At 41.1% G+C, this 25392-nt stretch overlaps 1 protein-coding gene across 2 annotated transcripts; it reads right to left on the bottom strand.

Moving 5' to 3' along the window:
- Positions 1-1531: 1531 nt before the first annotated feature.
- Positions 1532-24358, bottom strand: LOC131685373 (protein RRP5 homolog). 2 transcript variants are annotated; one of them, XM_058969062.1, is made up of 6 exons: positions 24105-24358; positions 16870-16968; positions 14511-16810; positions 3755-4431; positions 2536-3675; positions 1532-2472 (listed from the first exon to the last, which is right to left on the bottom strand). In XM_058969062.1, exons 2-6 carry the CDS (start codon positions 16957-16959, stop codon positions 2126-2128), a joined length of 4554 nt encoding a protein of 1517 aa, XP_058825045.1. In that variant the 5' UTR covers positions 16960-16968; positions 24105-24358; the 3' UTR covers positions 1532-2125. The 2 variants fall into 2 exon arrangements, with proteins under 2 accessions (XP_058825045.1, XP_058825044.1); XM_058969061.1 differs by lacking the exon at positions 24105-24358 and having other exon boundaries at positions 16870-17089.
- Between the last annotated feature and the right edge of the window lie 1034 nt (positions 24359-25392).

Here is a 25392-nt window from a genome sequence, read left to right as displayed (position 1 = left end):
TTCTTGGCGCCGCTAGTTGGTTTCTTAACTCCTTGTATTTTTGTGGAAATTTGTTCTTCTTCCAGCCTTTGGATCTCAATGCCTTTGGTTGCCGTCAGCGGTCGGTGCGCTACCACCTCCTTGAGCTTGACAACTTCCTCCATAAGAGCGTTTATGGTTCGACTTCATCTCATCAGTATCCGACACTAACTTAGTGACATGACCAAGCTTGCGCCGGATTGAAGCTAGCTCCAAAAAAACAGCCACACAATTTGTTTTCCTGAGCAAACCCCCAGGCAAGCGTGATGCCCCGCAGGAAAAGGAGCTTAGTTCAAGCTGTTGAGAACTAATGAAATCGAAACGTTTGGTTTGACTTAGCAAACCAATGCAAGCTGCATTATGCTATATTTCTCCTTATTAGAGGACAATTTTGATAAAAACTATGCATTAGCTTGCCAAGCCAAACCAAATGTTTCGATTTCTTTAGTTCTCATCATCTTAAAATGAGCTCATTTTCTTGCGGGACATCAAGCAGGACTAGCAGTTTACTGAAGAACACAAATTGTGTCTCCATTTTTTGGAGCTAGCGTCAATGCGGCACTTGCTTAGTCCTGTGACTAAGTTAGTATCGGATTCTGATCGGACAAGGTTGAAACGCAAATTCCATAACTAATGTGGGTAATGTTTTAGTTGGCCAGTGCTCCAGCCTCGGGGAACGTTAAGTTTCTAGCGATTTTCAGTTTGATAATTTGCGCTTCCTTCATCTGAACAAGGCACCGTCGATTCCTGGCTGAATGCTTGTCGCCACAGTTAATACATTTGCTCTTCTCGCTGCCCGGGGTTTCTTTGTCGACTTGGTGTGCTCCGCTGCAGTTGAGTAAGACACACATCTTTCTGATTGCATACCCTAGATCTATGACCGAACTTTCGGCGGCGGAAACATTGCATTAGGCTAGGATAGTCACGCCTGATTCCAACGCGCACCATACCTAGGAAGATTTCTTCCGGTAGGTGGGAACCGGAAAAGGAAAGAACAAGAAGTGGAGTGTTTGAAAGGCTACCGTTAACCATTTTGGTGACCCTTGTACTCCTTTAGCTGTTTATGAAGGAGCCAATGTTTCCAAGTTATAAAGTTCTGTTCATTGGCTAGCTTATCGATTTTTAACAGACTGTCAAACGTTCTGTTCGAAGGGTGCATTGGGTCCCTCTCGCCTTTTTAACCACCGGGACCCATTATATTTGTTCCGTTCCCAGTGCGTTTTGAGGGTTAAATGAATCAGAAATGGGTTATTAGGAAGTTGCACGCATATCCCATTTTCGTCTCTAACCGCACGCAGTAGCAGCGTTTGTTGGTCGATGTTGTTGCCAGAGTTCTGGTAGGACGGTATGGTATGACTGGGTGATGCCCCCTTCCCGAAACTGTCTCCCCTATCTGGGTTGTTCCCCCGTACGCTATTGATGTGTTTCTTTTTTTCCCCGATATAGTACTGGCAGGCCAGATCGTCAAAGTTAGACCAGGGCTGTCTCACTAAATTACATTTCACGTTGGGAGTCGATTGCTCATTGGCACTTTAATTTCCGTTTTAATTAATCTCTATTTGGTCGAACTATTGCGGTTACAGTCAACTGAAAGACTTTTTCGCTTTTCACTCACTGGCGTTGCTTCGAGTAAACATTTCAAATGATTTGCAAATTGCTAGCGCACTGATTTTTTGCTCGTGATTGATTTACTTTGACCCGCAGTAGTAATTTATCGGTATCGGCCTGCAGGCGCCTTGCCGGGCGGGCGAATCTAATCGAGTGCGATAGCACGCGATTGTTGTCTTTAGTCTTTAGTGGTCACCACTTATGCGAATTTTCGACGTTTTGCTACTTTTTTCCACTGATATTTTATAAAAATTCAACACACGAGATGGACATCTGTTCTCTGGGGATCTTGACTTGTAAATTAAAGAATTCAAATAGTAGTTAACTTTCCGACAAGAATTAGAACATGCCATTTCAAGTGAAATTGTGAACCAGACGATCTTACGGAGAATACATTGTGCCGGTGTTTCTAATTTTGAAATTAAACGTTTTATTGATAGTCATAAAGAATGCAATATCTTGTACAGAATAACATGACGCTCCTTTCGTTCGACTGTCACTAATTAGCCACCACCCCACTGGCTTTAAGCTGCTGCTTAACATAATCCGCAGCCATTTGTTTCACCTTTTTCACCGATTCCTGGTTGCCGTGTTTTTCCTCGAATGCAACATACTTAGTGTAGAGGGTTTTCATGTTTCTCATCGGAAGTCGCTGGATAATGGCACGATCTAGTGTCTGTCTGGCCGCTTCGATAAGACCGTCCTTTACCAACATGTCCACGTACTGGGACCAAATATCGGTCCGCTTGGGATAGGATGTGAGTATCTGCTCAAAGAGCAGGTGCGCTTCGTCCCGGTCCCCGTTGCGATTATGCAAGAAGGCGAACTTCACTATCAATGGGATATCTGTTGGATTAAATTAATACGAAAGTTTAGTTAGTTATCAACAATAGGTTCATTTTTACTTACGTTCTTTATTTTCTAGCGACTTGAGCGCTTTGCTGAGCAGTGGTTTCACCTTTGACGTGTATCCTATTTTATAGTAGCAATCAGCTATCAGCAGCCACATTTCCGATTGCTTCCGGAATCTTTTCTGCAATGTGTCGATCAGCTCAAGAACCTCGGGAACTTTACCACATTCGATCAAAATTACTATAACCCGAGAGTATACCTTGTAGCTGTCGTTGTATTGAATAGCTTCCTGTAGCACTTCTTTAAAAGATTCGATCGTTTCATAGCGAAGCTCGAGATTGAGCAATGCAATCCATACGTTCAAGCGTTCAGCTTCCTCCCGGAAGTTGATAGTTTTCAAAGCTTTTCGAGCAACGGCACGAGCCTTCTCTATCTCGGCCGATTCCATGTGAAAGACCATGTAGCGAATCCAGAGAAGACTGCTGTTTGGTTGGGCTAGGGCTAACCGGTCGAATTGATCCGGCGTGTGAGGATCCACCGAAGCATCCGCTAGTTCTTCTTCAATCTGGCGGATTCGTTTTTCCTCCTGTTTCATGGCATCGAAACGTTCCTTAGCGGTGGAACGTTTCTTCGGTATGGTTTCCATCTGCATTTCCTCATCGCTGGAATCAGAGTTTGATGGTTCGTCAACGGTCGGTTTGGAGCTCCAGAAATTGGAAGGCCCTGGAAGTTTTTCTAGTACAACATTGGCACCGGCTTCACCTGATATTTTTAGCTTGTTCTTTTTCTTAAACTTTGTTTGCTGTGCTAACTGGTGTAGCTTGTCTTTTTTCTCAAGATGACCGTTCGGCTGCTTCTGAACCTGCTTTGTGCCCGACTGGCTGCTTGCTGTGTTTGAAGCTTTAGCAGCCGGGCGCGATCCAAAAAAAGACTTATGACTTTTACCTTTGTTTGATTTGCTTTCCTTGAATCTGGGAAAATCCTCGGCCCCGTCCAGTTGGCTGATGATCAAAGGCATTTTTTCTCTTAATTTCTTAGCGGCTGATTTTGTCTTCTTTTTGCTGTCCAACTTTAAGATCTTTCCCGGAGAGGCAACAGATTTGGCCTTCAGAAGCTTTTCCTTAACTGGTTTCTGTAGTTTTTTCTTTGATTTTTTAGTGGATTTAACCGTAATTGTATTATCAACTGTCTCATCATCTGCAAATGAATTAAAGATGAAATATTAATTATTTTTTTACATGATTGCATAGAAAAATTGTGCAAAATTTGGTCATACCTTTATCAATACCAGAATCGCTGTGACTTTGCTCTTTATCTTTCTCGGATAAGGGCTCCTCCAACAAAGGTTCCTCATAGTCATCCGGTAGCCAGCAATGCTTGAATTCTTTCTTCCTGATTATAGTTTCTGATCCTTTCAAATCCTTGAATTTCTCATAGCTTTCCGCTGTAACCGCATGTAGTGAACCATTGCCCTTTCGCATCAGAACCACACGAGTCTTTGGCGCAATATCCACCGGATCGAAATCATTATAGTGACACTTGAGTGGAACAATCACCAGTGGACAATCTACTTTACGTAAACATCCAACCGCGACTTGATCGTTTTTGAACAATGTTACAAAATCCTGTGGCGAATCAACATCTAGTAATTCGCTGGACGGCTCCCATGTATCTGCGTCGACCACATGCTTCAAATGTTTCTTCACCACACACACGTTCACCAACTGCCTCTCTATATCTACCCAAACGACACGGCCCTCCAGTTGATCGCCAACGAGGTAGTTGCCATGTTTGGGGTCCTTAGAAGCAATCCCTTTCACGATGCTTTCATTGCTATCAGTCAGCTGTACGATCATCGTCTGTTCGTCAGCATCATCGACGAAACCTTCAACGATACATGTGACCGTCTGCCCAACGGTATATCGAGCGAACGCCTTATCGCGAGATTTGAATCTAAAATTTGATAATAAAAGAAAATTATTTTTTATCTACTGTGAACAATTGAAATTCGTTCTGAAAGTTAGTTCGGCGCTGCACAGCGCTTTTATAAAGTCTACAGTTAACAGATCATCAAACGTTTCAATTCATTTGAGCTGTACCATGAATCGTCTTCTACTTCTGCCACTAGTTTGTCTTACTGCTCTGTTCCCTAAATGCAACTCCCAAAACCAGTGCCACTGTGATTGTGAGCGGCGTGTTATGTTAAATTCGGAAAAGCTGAGCTGTGTCATGATTCGAAGTATGAAAAATTTAGGTTGGCTATACGCCGACAGAAATTACGTACATACGCCTAATACATACCGTTACGTATATATTTCCACCGACCTCCGTATTGGAAACGCCGATTCTCGGTGGTTTGTGGAACACGAGCTATACAACAACAAATCGTACCCTTTCAATAACATCGGTCTAGCGGAATGGTTGATTGCCGGCCCGGATCTGCTGGCTCGAAATGCCGAAAAGCGTTTTGTTTTCACCGATCAAAGGGCCAAATACGCTATCCCCAAACAGGCCTACTTCCAGTTCATCCCGGACCCTGAGAAAAAACTGCCAGGCTATCGGATACGAAACGCATGGTCAGGCGAATGGATGTTCGTCGACGACGAGCGCCATTACGGAGGGAACTTCCGGGTGTACCTTTGGCGGCAACAAGCAAACTATGATGTATCTGATCTGCGGCATTGGTTCAAGCTGGTCCCATGTCCGAACCCATCCCTACATCCACCGTTAGTTGGATGAACATTGTGTATAAATTCAGTGTGGTCAGTGTGCTCGATAAACAAGTGTATTTTTGACCGATTACATAATTCACTTGAGCACAGAAAAAACACAACTGGCGTCTCATCTTACTTGACGTTTATTAATAAAAAATCGCGCGGAGCGAACTAACGAAAGAAGAAACATTTCAATTCATAGTTCATGTGGATTCAAGTTCTCTGAAAATTATGCCAAAATATTCCATCTAACATTCAGCCCGGCGTTGGAATCTAGGATTTCAAAATTCCGCTCGATCCCAATATTGTTCATCATCTCCACGGCACGTTTGAATTCTCCCCTGTTGGTCTTGGTTGTGGCACCACCCTCACCGGAGCATGGTAATTCGTTCCATGAGCCACTGCGCTGGCGGAGCAGTTGTCTATCTTTTACAGAACTGCTGCTGCACACACTGGAGCAGCTACCATCACGACGACGTGGATTCCTTGAGGTTGAAATATGATTTTTTGTGGCTACCCCTGTTTGCTCTACATGTTACAAATCCCGAATCCATTGTAGTTGCATTGTAGTTTGTCCCAACCGGGTAGTACATTATTAATGTAGCTGAGGATCCGTTTGGGACAGGTATGCCATACCTCACGAGGCGTCGTGAGGTACCTTCTGAAGTATCGCTTTCTTCGAAGAAATAATATTGCACAATGGTAGAGAATATGTTCCGAGCTTTCGGGCTCGTAGTTACAGAATCGACAAATGTCATATTGACTTTTGCTAATTTTTTCAGATACTTGGCAGAAAAATGTCCCTTAAATAAATCTGTAATTATACGTAAGTCTGCGTTTTAGATCCATTAGTTTTTTGGCTCTCGTTGTATCGGGATGTATGAATTTCTTAGCGAGTCTTATAGCATTTTCGGTTTTAACAGTGCACTACACCCGTGTAGTCGATGCTACACTCATTCAAACTTGGGTGTAATCAGTCTATCTCTTTCTTTATACTACACCGGTGTAGCACCAAGAAAAAACGAAAACGCTATTAGTCTTAGTCGAGCGCCTACTACGTTACACCAGTCGTTTAGTAGTTGGTATGCTCTCTTGCCCGAACTGAAAGTTCTAGTTTGATGGCAGGTATATTTCTGGACTGGGTCTGATTCATGTTTGATGACCAACACCTGGCTTATTCTTCGACTACTTTGTTACCACCGATTCCTTGGTATCCTGGTACACAGAATACTTTATTCCGAGTTGCCAGTTGTCGCAACGATATGATGCACTCCCAAACCAGTTAGAGTTGGGTGGTCTTCACAATTAACCTGTGAGCTGAGGAATCTAAGCAAAAGATTTTGTGTTTATTTCCCCAGGGCTCTTGTAGAAGAGTGATGTTTAGGCGTTCTTTGGTGATCCTCCGGGCAAGGACGCTTGTGGCACCTTCTGCATGATGAAGGTTCACTTGGATGCAACGAATGCCGTGTTTTTCTGCTGTCGATTGTGCCGATGGCTAGTCGCAGGCTGTGTGCTGTTCGTCGTTCCAGTGGCCTTATTTGGCCTAGTATTTGTTTCGGCTCTTGCCGTTTGTGCACCTTCGCCTACAAGCGGTTTTCGATCCTCTCCTTGCGTATCAATTCGTGAGCCGCATACGGTCGGGGGCTTTTGTATATAGCTCGTAAGACGGGCGGTCACCGATGCACTCGTTACCGTTGCTGCAGACTTGCTATGATCAAAAGTCCATCGTGTAGTGTTCAGGGTCGCCCACAGGAGCTTTTTCAGTCCATGTTTGCCTAGAACTCCCACGTTTGGCGAAGACCGGGCCACTCTTCAACTGGCGCATTCCAGCTTTTCCGAACACGTAGTTCAGCTGGTTATGTTGGGAGATTATCAGTTTCACTAAAGCCTCATCTTGCACCAACAAGAGCTCTACCGTTTTAAGGACCGTGCTTCTCTTCGCGACTCTTCAGCATTCTGTGCAGAAATTATCGTCTTGGTTCTGCATCAGGCGGAGGATGTTTTCATAGGACTTGTCGATACTGTCGGGAAAATACACGATGCAAAGCGCTTGTTTTGGAATCGCGACGCTTCAACAGACTCCATTGAAGCGCCTTTAGAGGGCTTGATCTGAGCTGTTGCATCCTGCAGCCACTTAGCTATATCTTTGTCTGCACAGGCAATTTCAAGATACCGTTGTTTCTAGGGGCACTTCTTAAACTTGGATCTCGCATTGCGTGAGCTCTGCTCCATAACGCTATTGATCCTCCTTGGCCATTGTCCGATCCCCGTCTCTAGCTGAAGAGTTGAGAATAGACGAAGTGCATGACACAGCATCCTCCAACGAGCCATTATTTAGCAGCTACTCAAGTTTGTTTTCCGTGCAATTCTACTCTTCTTCCATCGCCGAAATCTCCTTCAAACTCATGTTTAGTGTTCTTAATGTTTTCTGTTTTATTTCCACTCCAATTCACCGGATCATTTTCGTAGCCAACTCAATACAATCTGCGAGTCGTTCCACAGCATTACCGCAGAAAACTTATTTTCAGTAGAGGAGATAAACTTATCGGTCAAACGAGAAAGAAGAACCGCAGCAAGTAGCTGCAAGTGTGCTATTGTAGTGGGCTTCGATCGACTGGATGGCTTCGGAAGGATCCGTGACTTGCTGCATATAAGGTCCACGACGCATGTGCCGTCAGATTGTAGCATCCGAGTATATAAGCAGGCTCCGTATGTCTGCATTGAAGAACCATTAGAACAGTGAAATACTATGTTGACACTTTCCGATAATATCCGTCGTAGAATTTTCAAATCATTGAGTTTTAGCAAGCCATGGTATGTTCTCCTGCGCTTTACAAATGATCCTGTAACGGTTCTTCTTCTTCGATCGTGATTGTAGCAATTTCTCTAAGAAACAACTTGGCAGTTGTTAAGACTGAACCGGTTCATCCCAATAGATTGTAGATTCGTGCGACTGCGCTCACCACGTTTCGTCAATTGAGAGGCTGATCTGTATTCAATAAATCTGTTGATACGCAAAATGAAAACCAATCTTTCTTGGGATTCCAAACAGTACCAAGCGTTTTGACAATCGACTTCGAATCGATATTGGAAACATTCACAAAATCTCCTTTCAGTTCATCTGGAACATCATTGAGAATGAAAGCAGAATTAGAGCACCACTTATGAACATCGAAACACCCACGTCGTAATAGCTCCGTCATTTCGCACTGCAGCCGGTAAGCTTTATTCAACGTCTGTGCTGATGCTAAAGCGTTACAGTTTTCAACTGCAGCTGTAGCGATTCAATATTCTTTAGTGTAATCAATGGCAAACTATTTGAGTGACATAGTGGCGAGAAATGGTATTGACGCTAACCCATACGTGACAGTGTGTAGCTCAGACACCTTCAGCAATTGACTAGAATCATCCCACCGAATAGTTTGTTGGCACTTTCTAATAACCTTCATTCTAAATTTTCGAATCGTCTGATCGCAGCCTTTTTGTACTCGTTGAAAGGCAATCGAACATGGAATGAGCCTGCATCGTCACATTGAAAGGTGCACCGGAAAAATTCGAGACATACTTCTTTCGACGTTATAGTGCTTCTTTGATGATCGTCAAATCCTTCCGGTTTTCAGAACCTGTTGAGTAAGTCACCCAGATTTTCATTCTCGACCACCTTATGTTTGTCGATCCTGTTTCTCCTAGGCTGGAAATGAACCACAGACAATCCAGCCAAATTCAGTTTCAGTCACAGTTGGACGATTCGGAAAACACTTCATTCGATTTGATTTCAACAAATTCCAAAAAACAACGGCTGCAATCAAAATGTCGATACGATTTTTCTTCAAAAACAATGGATCAGCAAGTTCAATGTCGGTTGGGAATGGCCATTTACGAACATCTGTATATTCCACTGGTAGGTCACCTATATGCTCTTCGGAGACAATCGAGTACGGCACTCTAGTTAGTGACGTGCGATGAAATCTTCAGTTGAATTTTGAATCTGATTCTTGTGTATTTTCATCCAAACCACTGACCAGGTAATCAGTAGGTTCCTTTCGAAGAACCAAGAAATCTGCAAAATTTGCTGTGACAAAATGTGTCTGAGAACCAGAATCTAGAAGGGCCCTGCATGGAAATGGTAATCCTGCACTGCCATAGGCCATGACAACAGCAGTCAATAGTAAACAATAATATTCTTATTGCGCTAGTGTTTCATCGGCACGGTTTTCTTTATATCAACATCTGACATTTTCGTTACTGTTACACTTCTTACAGGAACTCAACGAACGGCACTCGTTAGTGCGATGACCTCTCTTAAGGCAATTACAGCACGAACCACTTTCTCGCAAAATGTCATATTGTTCACTAGCACCGATCTTGTTGAAATCATTACATCTCGTTTTTACACACTGTACACTTTTGTCCTGCAATTGTGGTGAGCTCTTTATCACCTGACGGGATGCTTTCACTGTATCCGTACTACTATTCATGTTCATGCTAATCCTCTCCAACACCTTACAACCTCAGAAAGTTCATGGTCGCACTGTACTCTGGAAGTTCGACTATAACTTGGATGATTTTCTAATCCTTGTTCCGATGTCCTCAAAACGTTCGGTGAGCATCTCCCAAGCAGCATCATAATTGTTGTTCTTAACCCTTTCATGCCCAACTTTTTTCTTGTGCATGTAGGGTTTCAAAACTATTTTTCCTTGAAAAAAGTGGGGTCAAGGATCACGAAAAGCCTTAGGTGCTTTCCTCGCAGGGCTAGAAGTTGCTCAATTTTTACATTCCAATTCTCAATACAGTTCTTCTAAAATATTTACAATAGTCCAATTGCGTGGAAAACGTAGCCAGACAGTCCAAATTGATAAATTTTATCAGTTTTCAATAATATTGCAACATAAAGGATGTAGGCAAAACTCCTTGTCGCACACTAGCGTTTTTGACCTACGCTTTGTGGAGCTGGTAGACACAAATTTGGTCCACAGATCGACTTCGGACAACGCGGACGGTACTGGAAACGTTATTTATTCTTCGGCCAAATAGATTTGTTCTATGGCTGTGGATTTTCTTTTGTGGGATCGAGAAAAAAATAGATCCTACTCGTGTGACGATTGATTTAGAATTTTATCAACGCCGGCCGATTTAGATTCAACAACGCCGGCCGCCGTTGAAACGGTTGCTTCAACTGTATTTCTGCCCGACGACGGCTCCGTTTTGCTGCTTGACGGACCAGCTATTTCGCCTTCTTCCTTCATGATCGGCACCTCGGTGGGAAGCAGATAAACCAATACAACCCCCTGGCTGAACGTACTTCAACGACCCGAACTTGACCGTCAGATCCAGACCAGACCGTAACGATGCGGCCCAAATTCCACTCCCAGGGAGGAAGACCATCTTGTTTCAGTAGGACGAGCGATCCTACCTTCATCTCTTCGCGTACACATTACCACATTGAGCGTTGATGGAGTTCGCTGACGCTGCCCACCAGGAAGTGGCCGGGAGTTAGACTTCCTAGATCTAGTGGATGGCTAGACAATGGTGAGAGAGGTCGCGAGTTTAGTATGCTTTCAATCTGAGCCACGGTTGTGGTCAATTCTTCTAGAGTGAAAGATCGGCTTTCAAAAATTCTGCGAAGGTGAAACTTGAAGGATTTTACTCCTGCTTCCCATAAGCCACCGTGGTGGGGAAGGGATGTGGCGATATGATAACCCATTTTCCAGGCAGTAGCCGTTCCAACTTTCAGTGGTGAATTGGTGAAGATATTGCTGGCGCAGCTGCTTTAGTTCGCGATCCGCACCGACGAAGGCGGTTGCATTGTCACAGAACAAGTTTACAACGCGACCGCAACGTGCGGTGAACCGTTTCACCACCATACAGACGAACACGGCGACGTAAATCTTAACGTTTGCTCCTTTCCCAATTAACGGATGAACACTAGACGACCCACAGTAGTCCATACCACTATTAGAAAACACTCGTGCAGGCGTGATTCGCACCGATGGTAGAGGTGCCATGAATTGTTCCGTTGGTTCCGGAGTGCAGTGGAAACAAGTCACACAATGGCGAACAACCTTGCGAACTAGATCCCGTCCGCGCAATGGTCAGAATCTCTGTCGTATAGTTGCAAGTAATAGAGTAGGTCCTCCATGCAGAATTCTGAGGTGGAGCTAAAGTGCAATCAACCAAGGCAAAAGATGTTTGGCTGAGAGCAAGATGGATGCCTTTGCGTCAAAGGAGGCTGACAGCTTGACTAAGCGACCTCCGAGCCGTAGCAGACCAATTTCATCCAATTTCATGCGGTCGGCTGGGTTTAACTTGGTCGGAACATGGCGCCAATAATCACCATAGGAGAGTTCTTGGATTTCTGATATTCTGTTTGATACGAACAACTTCCATACGTTTGGCGGTGATCGGATCCAATGTAGGACTATGCTGGAATCCGACCAGAACGTTGCCTTTCCGACAAAATTTGTCCTTCGCACCTGCGACATCAGCTGACAGCCCAATACAGCAGCGCATAGTTCCAATTTAGGCGTTGTGAGTCCACGTAAAGGACTTATTCGACTATTGGCAATGATTAGCTGGCTGATGTAGGACCCTGCTCCATCCGAGGAGACAACGTAAACGCACGCGCCGTAGCCGTTGTCGGAGGCGTCGCAGAAGCAGTGCAATGCATAACCTTCGTCAGTGATTGCTACAACTCGTCGTGGTATCTTCAATCTCGCTAATTCCGGAATTTCGCTTCGAAAACGAAGCCACCAATCACGTAGATTTTCCGGAAGTTCAGCTGAAGAAGAGAGGGGATTTTGAAGCCAAATTCATCAGTCTCGTGAGACCACAAGAGCCCCAGCGTCTTCACGGCTCAGAACCGTCCATTTTAGCTTCCGGTGATAGCTCCTTCTTTTTGTCTGGCAAGTGTGCCAGAATCCGTGGATCGTTCGAGCCCCATTTTCTTAAATTGAAACCAGCCAGCTTCAGAAGATCTACTAGCTGCTTGCACGCTTCGATTGCTGTTAATAAATTGTCTTCTCCGGATAATGCGTCATCCATATAAAAGCCTTCCATAACAATTTTGGCGCCAAGCGGAAATCTGTGCCCTTCGTCTTTCGCCAGTTGGTTTAGCACTTGAGTTGCAAAGAAGGGTGCGAAAGATGGCATGGTGTGGTAGGACAAACTAGGGATTTCCGACACGCGGGCTCAACTCCATGTGACCTAGTGTCGCATACTCTTCCATAAACTTCACATACGCGTTCTTAAATTGGCTGTCTAATTCAAATTTCCGCTCAATTGCCCAAAATCTACGTTGTACCACCGCAAACGAATTGGCCAACAATGCAGGCATTTCCTCCCGTACCGGAAGTCGACCCATGTAGCGACCATCCTTTGTCCTGGTCACATTCCTTCGGAAGTTCTCCTCATATGCTTCTTCTAAAGGAGTCATCGCCTTATAGCCGTACTTCCCAGAAGCGTTGTAGCGTACTATCGAGGCAGGAAGTACTGCTGATTACACAGATTGAAGGAGTACGCTATGTATTGGATAGACGACCTTCAACAATGTACCCAGCGTTCTTTGAAGCATCGGGTAGCCGGTAGAGAGATTGACCTTGTGTGCTTCCAATAGCGAATAGAATAATTCACCTCCGATTGGAATGTCGACCCCAGAGCTGATGTTGAATTTCGGGTCTGCGAGCGGGACGTTGTGGGGAAGATTCCAACCAGAAATATCGATATGCTTGCTTGGAAGCGTTACGATGATATGTGGTATGACGAGGCACTCGAAAACGTAGTCTAAGCCTCCGAACCGAGACGAGACCTTAATCATAACCTTCGAGCGAATATGGATTTCATCGCAGCGTGTGCTGGCGGAACTGCCTTGCGGGACAACATTCGAGGCCACAGGATGCGAATCCAATGCGGGATGGTTGCCGGACGATATCGAAACGGACGGCTCAACCGGCAACGGGGAGGGACCAACGACGACCGAATACGTGTTTACCGAACCGGACGGCTTAGATCCGACGAGTGGTGGCATCGAACGGGGAGGTGGTGAAGAAAACGACTGCGGTTCGATTACGGATGGATGCGACATTTCTTGGTATTGCGCTGAGGGAATTACTTCACTGGTTGACGTTGAACAAGATAGGATGGATTCATATATATGAAAAATTCATTTTCCGTCGTCAACGTAAACTGTCCCTGGCAGCACTGCACCATCGGAATCCGATCAGACTGATTGCAATAACTGCAGTTCTAGTACTGATCCTTGTAACTCTTAATGCTCAAATGAAAGGCAATAGTTACATTTATCAGCCTTACTTGTTTTAGTGAGCAAATTTTGCCTCAATCAAAAGTTACAGCTGTTTAAAAACGTTGTTGTCCACAAACAACCATCAGTGATGATCGGTGATTTATGCTCACAGATAATTCCCTTAAGAACCATCAAACTGCAGCAAGGGAACTTTCAGAGGAGACAATTGAGCTTGAGCTGCTGGCACAGAAAAGGAAGATGTTAAAGGGGTGACGGCGACAGTAGGATCAACTGTTTGGGATTCTTCCTTAACAATCGATGCAATACACGAGTTCAGCTTAATGATACCGTCGCGAAAACGACAATTTCCTCCTGTTGTACATCGCGGGTTTCGTCAGATAGAGGCATCGAGCACATCAAAATTTGCAACTGATTCAAATCACGATAACAACACTCAATCGTATTAAAGGTTGAACAGAGAAAGTGCTAAAATCGAAAACGAAAAAAGCAGTTTTTTTCACACCGTGTGTCTTCATAAAAATCAATCAGCAGTACTGTAACAGCATTCTGCATAAACTGATTGATTTTTATGAAGATCGTTTTCGTTTTCGATTTTTGCCCATTCTCTGTCCAACCTTAAATGAGGTTGTAGGAAATTAGTTTTTGAGGTTACGGTTCGGATTCTCTTTAGGGTCCAATAGTGCATGCTGCACTCGCGAGTCTTGATTTCACTGCATTTCACATGCTGCCTTGCTACATTTGGTCGACGCTTCAACCAAACGCTGAAGTGCTTTTACATCGGTTTACTCGTCACTTTTAATTACGGCCATGAAGGACGAAAAACTTCTGTTGCTCAATATACAAGTGGATTCATTTTTCACCGGATATTTCTACATAATTTACTCGAGCACTTAAAAACACAACTGACGTCTCATCTTACTTGAAACGAAAGCAGAATCATTTCAATTCATAGTTCATGTGGGTTAAATTGGCCAAAACTTAGGCCGAACTATTCCATCTAACAGTTCATTTGGTTGTTAAATTGTTAGTTAACTAAAGATTTCATGTCCAATACTCACCTTTCAAGCAACCTCTCGACATCCACCAGGTACGAGTGCATGTATCTTAGCACCTCATCCACGCCCTGCGTGCACACATCTGCAAGTTTTGCGGAAACACGCAACAACAGCCCATCCTCCTTCGGAATTCTTCCGATTACTTTAACCAGCACGACCTGCCCATCCTCCATGCCGATAGCGGGTCGAGCGGTAGTGAACTCACTCATTCGAAGCAACACCTTCCGCGAATAATCCTTCAGCGCTAGCCTAAGAGATACCTTCTTCCGCTTCGGTAATACTTCCACACAGTAGGCTCGCAGGATCTGACCAATCTTCACATCCTTCACCTGGGTCGGCTTGCGTCGGAAATAGTACACATCCCGGTAACTGTACCTATCGCTGTTGATGTTAACAACCTGCAGCTTTTCACCTTCCTTTAGTAAATTCTGGAAAATAAGATTATGCGCAGGAAAGTCGGAGTACGCTTCCGGTAGTATTGTTCCTGTTTCGTTCTCCTTGACCAGGTAGATTTCAGACCCGGTAGCGTACACACCAGTCACTGTAGCTGTGGTTATATTTCCAAGCTTTTCCTTTCCTGCGTTCAACGGTATTGAAAGGGTTATCTTCTTTCCGTTTTCAGCCACCTCGTGCACGGTGAAAGAACCCACTGAACCCGGTTTCAAGCATTCAATCTTATCTTGATCTTGGGCAATCTGCCGACAAAATTTGAACAGAATACCGGTAATTTTGTTGCAGAATGCTACGACAAAAAATTTATCTTGTTCTGAAATAACGGTTCCGTGGTAGGACTGCCCAACTATTATACTGTTAGGATCGGTTATCAACCTAGCGGATTTTTTCAAATATTCTGGATGATTGCTAAACTGGGCCAACCTGCGGTCTTCTTCTATGGAGATCAATCGAAGTCTAACCGATTGATTGGCCGTTAGTGCTTTCCGATGTATAAAGTTGTATGACGTGAGCAGGCCTTTTACGTTGTCCAGCGTAACCGTGTATCCTCGTTTGCTATCAAGCACCTTATTCACTCGACAGTCGTAGATTTCTCCCACCTTCAGATCACTCACCGAGAAATACTTGATGTCAATCATCTTGTCGTCATCCGTCACAATAATGGTTCGATCAAAAGCTTCGTAGCGGACAACTCGCACCTTATGCAAGGAGTTGACCTGATATTTGGCCATTATGATCTGCTCATCATAATTTTCGTTGTGCTTACTTCTAATAATGTGTCTAGGAAGAAATGCTTTATGTTTCTTGCTAATTTGAAACCACACTCCACTAGGACCCTTGTTCAGAACTCTAGCATCCTCAACAATTGTTCCTGGTGCAACCGGATCACTGACAATAGTTTTGTTTCCATCAAAATTGGCCAACGTTAAAAATATGTGCTTACTCATTGGCATCACGTACAAAATACGTCCTTGAATCTGTCTGAAGAGTTCGTAATTGTTTAACCTTGACAGTGGTTTCTCCAGCATATTCTCATTAACAAACGCTGAAACAGTATCATCAAACAATGTACCCTGTAGACCATTCGACAAAACAGAACCGACGGTAAATGTAACTACCGATCCAGGCACTATAGAATCAATGTTGGCATTATCAATCGCTAGCTTTCTCGGTTCATTAGGTTTGAACGCTTTCAAAATGATAGTCGCTGAAACATTCGTCTGGGTCACTTTTTCTATGGAACAGTACAAGTTTGCTCCGATTTCTGTCTTGTTCTTCCGTACATTTGCCGTGGGCAGAAAAGCTCGAACATGTTTTATACCAACATCCATTTGATAACCATGATCTTCCTCTGCCTCGATGGTTGCGCTCAGAACCAACCCTTCCACCAAGTGCTTGTGACTAAAATCGCTATGCAATTCTTTAGGGTTTAGCGTCAGCTGAAATCGTTTATCATATTCTTGTTTCTCCTTAATCCTTACATATACCAGATCGCCTGGTTCATACAACTCGTCAATTCCCGGGCACCGTTCTTCTTTGGCATCGTCGCTTTTCTGCACCAGACAATGCAAACGGTTATTGTAGGCCTCCGAGATACCCATCAGTGGTACGGTTCCGAACAATCGCCCAGGGAGCGAAATCGTTAGATCCATTTTCTGAACCTTATACACACATCCCATCACAAGCATTCCCACCTGAGCTGTTTTGAATTGCAGCGAAGTTGCTCTGACACCCTGATCTAGTACTTCCTTGTCCTGTTCCATCTGCTCCAATCTGTGCTGCTGTCTTTCCTTCTGACGAGGCTTCTGCGGTTTTTCCTCATTCGTGGTAGAAGCTCCATACTCCTGTCGCTATGAACATGAATAAATTGAAATGAAAACATTTTCAATAGAACAGACCACAAGCTTACCGCATTCTTTTTGACTTTTTTTCGCGGAATGTTGTCCTCGGCTGTATCGGCCTTTCGACCGCGAGGGAACGTTGGCTCGACGTATACCATGGTTATTTTCTAGAAACGTGTAATTGTTTAAATATATCTAGGTACTATCCGGTAATACAGAAAAAACTCTTCACGGCAATCGCGAACGAACACAACAGAATGGAAAAACGTGCAAACCATGCATGTGAAATTTATTTACAAACGTCGATTGGATTTACCGATTTTACCGAACTTTGTCAAAATTTCATGCTATAAAACGTGGGGCGGGCTTGGCGTAACACACCTTACCGAAAGGGGCCGTCATAAATTACGTGGACTTAAATGTGTCATATAGCCTCGTAGACCTAAATGGCAATTCTCCAAATTCAGATGTTAATACGGAGTACAGATTCTTTACACAGACTATGAGAAGTGTCAAAAATTGCAGCCAAACGCGCTGTAGAAAAATGTAGGCAGAAGAACATGATGGTTCTGAGAGGAAATAGATATGTAGCCTCTTACGTGCCATAATGGCGACCAATTTTTTGTAGTTTGTAGTTTTCCAACACCCCATTCTGAAGAAGTTTTTGTTTACGATCGGATACTAGAGAAAAATATTACTCATAAAAAAAGAAGGGAGAACATCTAAGTAAAAACGGGATGTGAATTCATACGAAAATCATAGTTTTCAATAATGGTTATTACTGTTTCAACGTTGGTCGACGCCTGAGTTCTAGCATCCTGTAACAAGCCAAGCAGCCAGAAGTTCGGATAATATTTAAAAAGCACACTTTAAAGTTCACATGAAGTTCTTAGCGAACTTTCAAGCTGCTTAAGCTTTAATGGAACATAAAGCTGCTTAAGCCGCTATTAGAACATAAAACGTATCGCAAAATTACTTAAAACGAGAAGCTTATGCAGTTCCCTTATACGCACTTTTGGTTTCATGGGAACTAATTTTACTGTCCAGCGAAAAAAATGATACAGTAAATTCACATTATATTTCACTGTTTCTGAGCAAATAATGTATGGAAAGAAGTCGTTTTTTAATTTTAAGATGCATAATCACCACCTTTTTCCTGTAAAAGTCGATATCCCACTGTCAAATTCCACGAACAAACCTTCGACAACATAATTTTGGTGATTTCAACACCATCCTTCGAGTTCTCATTGAACCAGCCGAAAGCACTTGCACAAATTTCTTTCAGCGTGCAATTGCGCGAGCATGGCAGATGCTTTCGGAAATGTGGTTCTTTTTGTACCGGAATGAGAGTGAGAAGAATGGCAAATGAAAAGCAACGATCAATAGGAGAACGATGAAATCCATTTTTACTTGATCGGAGCTAAATTCGGAAAGCACCTTTGGGGCTTGCGTTTATGAGAATGGTATTCTAATCAACGATATCTCGAATATTCATGTATTGTTGAGTGCAGAAATTGCAATTTCCAATTACTACTGCTTTTTTGGGAAATATATTGCACAAATGAAGCAAATTATAATTATTTTCATTTGGAGAACTGCTTGTATCATTCAAGAAATTTCCGAGCATATCGTTTATAGCAACATTTCTAAATAAAATTAAATCCAAAAAGGCCAAATAGCTATTAAAGTGCTACAGATTTTGGAAGCAGCATATAATAATGGAAAGATTTAGACTGTAGACCTTTTAGGAACCGCTCGAACACTTCATTCTTTTAGTAAAAATAATGTGCACCTCGACAGGCTGACTAAGATCTCTCCAATCTGTATTGGCAGCCGCACGATGCAAACTAGAATCGAGAAGTACTTTTCATACAGATATTTTCTGTATACTTTTTGCAGTTGCTAAACGTCTTTCTTTACCGCCTTATTAACGTGCTTCAAAAGGATGTGCTCCTTTCTCTTTGGGACCGTTCATAAACTACGTAGACCGAAATTTGAGAATTTTTAACAGTAGACTTTTACCAACCCCCCTCCCCCTCACGACAAAAGTCTACGTAGACTTTTATTTTTTTTATTCGCGGGAAATGTGAAATTAGCAAGAAGCACATTATAATGTTCAATTAGAAATTAGCGTTCAGATTTATTTCAAACTTTTTAAATATTAAAGAAAGGTTTTTCATATTTGTTTTTAGTCTATGACTGATCAAATCAATTAATACCAATTCAAGGTGCTTTCCAACGTTTGTGTAGCGGAATACTTCTTTTCAAGGTTAGCACTCAAATATATGTAAAAAGATATATTGCTATAACTAGTTCAAGTTTTGGCCGAAGTGCGACCTACAATGCAGAATTGCTAAACACTTTTGGAGCCTTACTGGTGCATTCAAAATTGTTAAATAGGGATCTTTAATTTGGAAAAATTGTGCCAGTTTTTCACATTTATTGATAGCAGGTGTCCTTACGAGTACACTCATATCATTCATAAACCTTAATTATTCTTTTCTGATTTTTAAATTTAAAAAAAGCCAAATTAAATTCAACTAACAAACTGACAGTTGTCCAACTAAATGACGTATCACCAAATATCTCGTTCGACTCATTGTTAACCGGGACAGCACCCCACACAGCATGATCTGGTACTTTGTCAATCCGCTAACAGCCTGCCATTCCAAGTTTCATCTGCAAACTATGGTAGATCTGATAAGGCAACCTATAGAGTCGTGCAAGTCGCATGGGTTTGGATGTGTTATTGTCCTAAAAGGAAACAAACTAAAAAATGTTTTTTCAATAGTTTCGGGCCTAAAAATTGGAAAAGGACTGAGATATTAACTCACGGTACTAATTTGCATCAGAATATGCCTTAACCCACCAAGTAGCAATTTTTGTATCAGTAACTATTTCATAACCAGTTGGTAACAAAGAATATGTGCTGTTGCAACTGATATCTAACTTCCTGCGCGACCCAAAAAGCGCAGTTTTAGGCCGATTTTCAACATAATTATGATTGAACAAAACTGTAAAAACTAGTTTCCGTTTCGTTGCAATAACGATTCGAGAATAGCTAAATGAAATCATATTGTTGTCAATATGTTGAATGTAGATCGCAACAAGATTACTTAATGCTACCATTTTTTCGTTGACCTGGACTGTCAATCGCAACTGAAAAGTAACATATTTTCATGCAAATTGTTAAGACTATGTTACCAGTGGGAATGAAAATGAAGCCTAAGTCAAAATACATGTTGATTATTTAAATATGAACGGTAGCGTCATTCTTCATATCAACAATTACCAATGAAGCACCAAATTTTACTGCGCATCAGAGTCTATCGAGTGATATTTTATTCTACTTCTTATTATTTCACGCGCTCTTGGTGAAACCAAATTATAAATAGTATTTAAAATAATTTTTCAATGGGAAAGCCAAATCATATTAGAAATCTAATGTTATTCAATAAAAGACACATTAATCATAAATCAGGAACATAAATTGCTTTAACGGTAGACTTTTATAAATGCTCGCGAGCCGGTTGAGGTTTTATTTCCAATACAATAGAAAATGATGCATATAAGCAACGTGGCTTTCAAGCCATCCAGGGCCAAATTTGGGATGTGATTTTGTTGAATACGAAACAATGTTCTTTTCGAACAAATTTATATCAGTGAGCAAAGATTTTTGTTTGTAAACAACTATTATTCTAGCATACGTTTTGTCTACATCGAACAATTTTCAGTTCATATCAAAATATACTTTTCCTTAATATGACCCTGTACTATACTATTCTTGTTAAAAACGTTCTAGTCGTATTCTTGTCATACGCACGTATCAGACACATGTCATCGCTATACCTTGAATCACAAACTTACACGTATTTACGAAAGGCATTCGCAACACTGAATTGACCAATTCATAACTAAAGTTCAGCAAAATAATAATTAAGTTGTATTTTTGTTTGCATTACGTTGCGAAAATTCACCGATGATACTCCATGCGGTACACTTCATATTATACAGGCGTCGAACTGTACGGTGGCGCCAATTATAACATGTTCGGTGTATCGGAAAAATGTAAACATGTGACATGAATGATTTTAACGAAATCTTTCTGTTGCCGCAGTAGTAGCATTTATATCAATAGTTGAACTATTGGGTTATACTCCTATGTGAAGCACAGGGAAATATTATTACTAAACACAATAAAAATAAACTATTTTCACTAAAATAGGAGCTATTTTAAACCAACGGCAAATAAAATGTATTTATACTTGCGCATCTTATAAAAATGAATCGATAGGAATAAAAACTCAATGGTTATAGGAATTGAAATTGGTAATAACGCAACAAGTGGTACACATATGTTCCGTTAGTGAACCACGAGATTACAATTGAAAAATAAATTTAGTTGCAACTTTGATATTTAAAAAAAATAAAAGGAACTGAGAGTATTTGATTGCTGCAATATTTTTCTCTTTAGTAATACATTTATCGATAAAGGGTACTTTCAACGTTTTATTTTTATTTTGGATTATATGATGACTGAGTCGGCATTTGATCATCAATTTTTTTTCATTATTTCAGTTTTCGTTATCTTCTGAATCATTTCAAATGGCAGTCGGTTGAACCAAACTTTCCCTAGTTCACCTTTTTAGTCACTTCCTCGAGAATGTGAAAAACGTATTCAATAGTGGCATCTAGCTCATCAGTTGTTGCGATTATGAGAGACTTATTTAATGTCATAAATTTGAATGGTATCGCAAGGGCAGGTGGTCAATTGACATTACTCTTTCAATATGATTCATCTTTCGAACTTGGTTTCGATGGTCGGCCGTATGACTCATTACACCACTAAAACTGAAACTAAAGGTGTTGCAAACCTTGTACGGTAACATTTTGAAACAAACAGTTCTCTACATAATTTTTGAAGAAAAACACGAAATTTATAGGATGCCACGGAATTTCTAGGATATCTTTAGGCCACTCATCATACCGACAACATCATTTTGTTTGTTTTTCATACCCATTTAACCAAAAAATAGCCTCGCCTAAAAAAGTAATTGTTTTAGGTAAAAAAACAAAATTCGACAAGGTAGTTCAAGCGTAGATTTTTTCATGAAGGCTACAACAAAAAAATAAGGATACTACATCAACTTTTGGTACTCATTTGGTAAATAATCTCTATTGTAAATTAAATGCTACAAAATACCCATTATACCGGCGTTCGAATTGGAAAAAATATTTTAGTGGAACATTTTTAAATATTTTTTGTTGCCTGGTGGGTCTGAAAATGCCGAAATTTCGTCTGCACGGATTGTTGATGGTCCCTTTCCGGGTGGCGTTATCAAGAATTTTTTTCATTCATAGACAAAATTTCATTCAGTAAAACAATTACAATTTTTTTCAATTAACATATGGATGGACTAGTATTTTCAGACGCTGCACATATTAAACAAGGAATCCGCTAAATAGTATTACTCCTAAGATCACACTATTTTGTTTTCGGAAGATAAATGGTTTATTTCAAATTCGTACTACTCATTCCACCCTTCTTGTTCTTAGTTCCGAAATTATTTTCTAATATATTAATTATATAATCTGTGTGGAAAGGATTTAATCGTTTCGTTTAAAATCAGCAATAACATACATGCTATTTGTTTATATTTTTTCGAAAACACCGAATATATTATAGATGGCGCCACCGTACAGTTCAATGCCTCTATAATGTTAAGTAGAGCGCATGAAGTGTCATCGGTTAATTTTCGCAATGTATTGCCAACAAAATACAACTTATTTTTCGTTTTGTTAAGCATTAGTTGTGAATTTGTTGATCCAGTGTTGCGAAAGCATTTTATTAATACATGTGAGTTTGTGCTGAAAGGCATAATGATGGTATGTAATGGATACATACGTATAACACGAATATGACTTTGTAAACTGAAACGTTTTCAGTAAGAATCTTGGTGTTGGACAAATGTGTAATTGTCAAAATATATATCACAAAATCAAAATCGTAACTAAATTTCAACAAACACTGCAACATCAGCAATCAGTTCAGAACATTAATGAACATGTTATAGCTGGCAACATAAATGACTATTTGGTGACAAAAGATGTTATGAAATAACCTTGCTGTTATCTATGTTCAACCAGTGCAACAAAAATAACTTTAATGTTTTCTCGTTGCAACATAGTTCGGACTTAGACGATTAAAACTAGTTGCGATTTGCTACTTGGGCCGCACACCCCTAAAGATCCCTATTATAAGAAACAATAGGGATCTTTAATTTGGAAAAATTGTACCAGTTTTTCATATGTATTGATAGCGGGTGTCCTTACAAGTGCACTCATATCATTCTTTAACCTTAATTATTCTTTTCTGATTTTTAAATTTAAAAAAACCAAATTAAATTCATCCAACAAACTGACAGTTGTCCCACTAAATGACGTTTCTGCAAATATCTCGTTCGCCTCATTGTTAACCGGGACAGCACCCCACACACCATGATCTGGTACTTTGTCAATCCGCTAGCAGCCTGCCATCTCAAGTTTCATCTGCAAATTATGGTAGATCTGATAAGGCAACCTATAGAGTCGTGCAAGTCGCATGAGTTTGGATGTGTTATTGTCCTAAAAGGAAACAAACTAAACAATTTTTTTTTTCAATAGTTTCGGGCCTTAAACTTGAAAAAGGGCTGAGATATTAAGTCACGGTACTAATCTGCATCAGAATATGCCGTAACCTGCACACCCCTAAAGATCCCTATTACAAAATAATACTGTCGATGTGCACCAAACCAAATATGCACAAAAATTTCACTTTTAGTGAACAAATTTCAATATTTCTAAGATAATCTAAATTGCCTTATTTGATTAAAGGAACGAAGCTATTTAAATCTTTCCAAACATAATTATTTCTGTTATGCTATTAATTGCCATATCATCTGAGAGTATTATCGCAACGTATCAAAGCTTAACTCCGAATATTTTCGAAGATAAATATAGTAGAACAGGTTTGCACGGAGTTGCGTAGGGTCAAGACGTATTAATCCACTTATTGTTAAAAATCGGGTTTGTGTTGTTACAATGGTGGTTTTATTGCTTTACTTTGACCATTTGAGGTTCATGCATTTAATGGTCCATGCATGTCTGCTAACTAGTGGTGTCTCAGATGATTTCACTGTTAAAATCTTCCGTCGAGAGGAATTTTGGGCGATCGTCTTTGGAACTGACATTTTGTATTATTCCTAGATCAAAAGATGTTAGTGTAAGTTTACCGATCCCTAGGCTCTGGAAGACACCAGCTTACCTCTACCACTTATCCGGAGTCTCCTCGGTTGAAGATGGCTGATCCAATCCAGGCTGACAAAGGCGGATCGTATGGGAAATTTAGGACTTCGGCTATCGCACTAATAAAAAAACCAAACTGCTTTGCTTCACGTCTCGAATAAGAATAATCAGCTTCTCGCTGACGTTTATTCTATTTACCTTCTGAATGCGTTACTTATCGTTACGCTTTCATGAAACTATTATTACACTGATAAAAATGTTATTTTTCGAAACTGTTATACATAACAGCTCTTCCTCTTTTAGCATAAGTTAATAAACTAATGTATCGATCGAATCATTCAGAATAATTCGTTCAAAATTTAATTTCAAAATTTTATAAAATTCAGATCGGCATTTGCCGTATATAAATCAAATATTCTTATAATTTAAACTGGCCCTCGCCAAATGTAAACTTGAATTCTTCTTCGGATAAACAAAGTTTCGATCGGCCTTTGCCATTCGCATGCGCTTTGATCGTCTTGGACCGACACCCGCCGACTCCTCTGCTGCACCTTTCCTTTTCCTGTTTTGCTTAGTGGTGGTATCCGGAAATCCTAAAAATGGTTCATCGTCGCTCTCTGCTCCCGTGTTCCCAGTTGGGAAACCGATCGATACTGTAACGTTCGGCCGTACGAACTTATCCGCATCGGCCATCCTCAGTTGCACCCGATGAGCCATAAACGTTGCGTTTCCAACTGCAACCTGAAATGTATTGTGAGAATATTTTTTAATAAAGGTTGCCTTCAACCACCGGAACTGATTATGGGGATTGTGGTTTTTGTACCAAACCACATCTCCCGTTGTCAGTTCATCCAAAGGATCGTTTTTAGTAACCTTAAACTTTGGACTGTTAGATTTAGCATCATTTGGGATTTTGGGTGTTAGTAAGTTTTGCTTGTAATGCTTTTTTGGGTGTAAAAGGTCCAATAAAGTTTTAGGTGAGTATGAGAAAATCTTCTCCGATGGAAATTTACCATCATTCGTCATGCAGTTATTTCTATAGTTAATTAAAAATATATTAATCAGGTCCTCCAATTCCAAATACGCAAATTCTGGTTCCATTAGAAATTTCTTTAAAATTTCCTTCACTGTTCTAACTAGCCTTTCTGCTTGCCCGTTACTAGAGGGGTTATATGGTGGGCTTTTCATAACTTTAATTCCTTGTTTTTCTAGGAAATCAACAAAACTGTACGAATTAAAAGGAGGACCGCCGTCCGATACCAGCACGTCTGGTAACCCAAAACGAGCAAAAAATGCTACTAATTTTT

Source organism: Topomyia yanbarensis, chromosome 2 (genome assembly GCF_030247195.1).
Source record: "Topomyia yanbarensis strain Yona2022 chromosome 2, ASM3024719v1, whole genome shotgun sequence".
Taxonomy (NCBI): Eukaryota; Metazoa; Arthropoda; class Insecta; order Diptera; family Culicidae; genus Topomyia; species Topomyia yanbarensis.
This window is presented reverse-complemented; position numbering and strand designations above follow the sequence as displayed.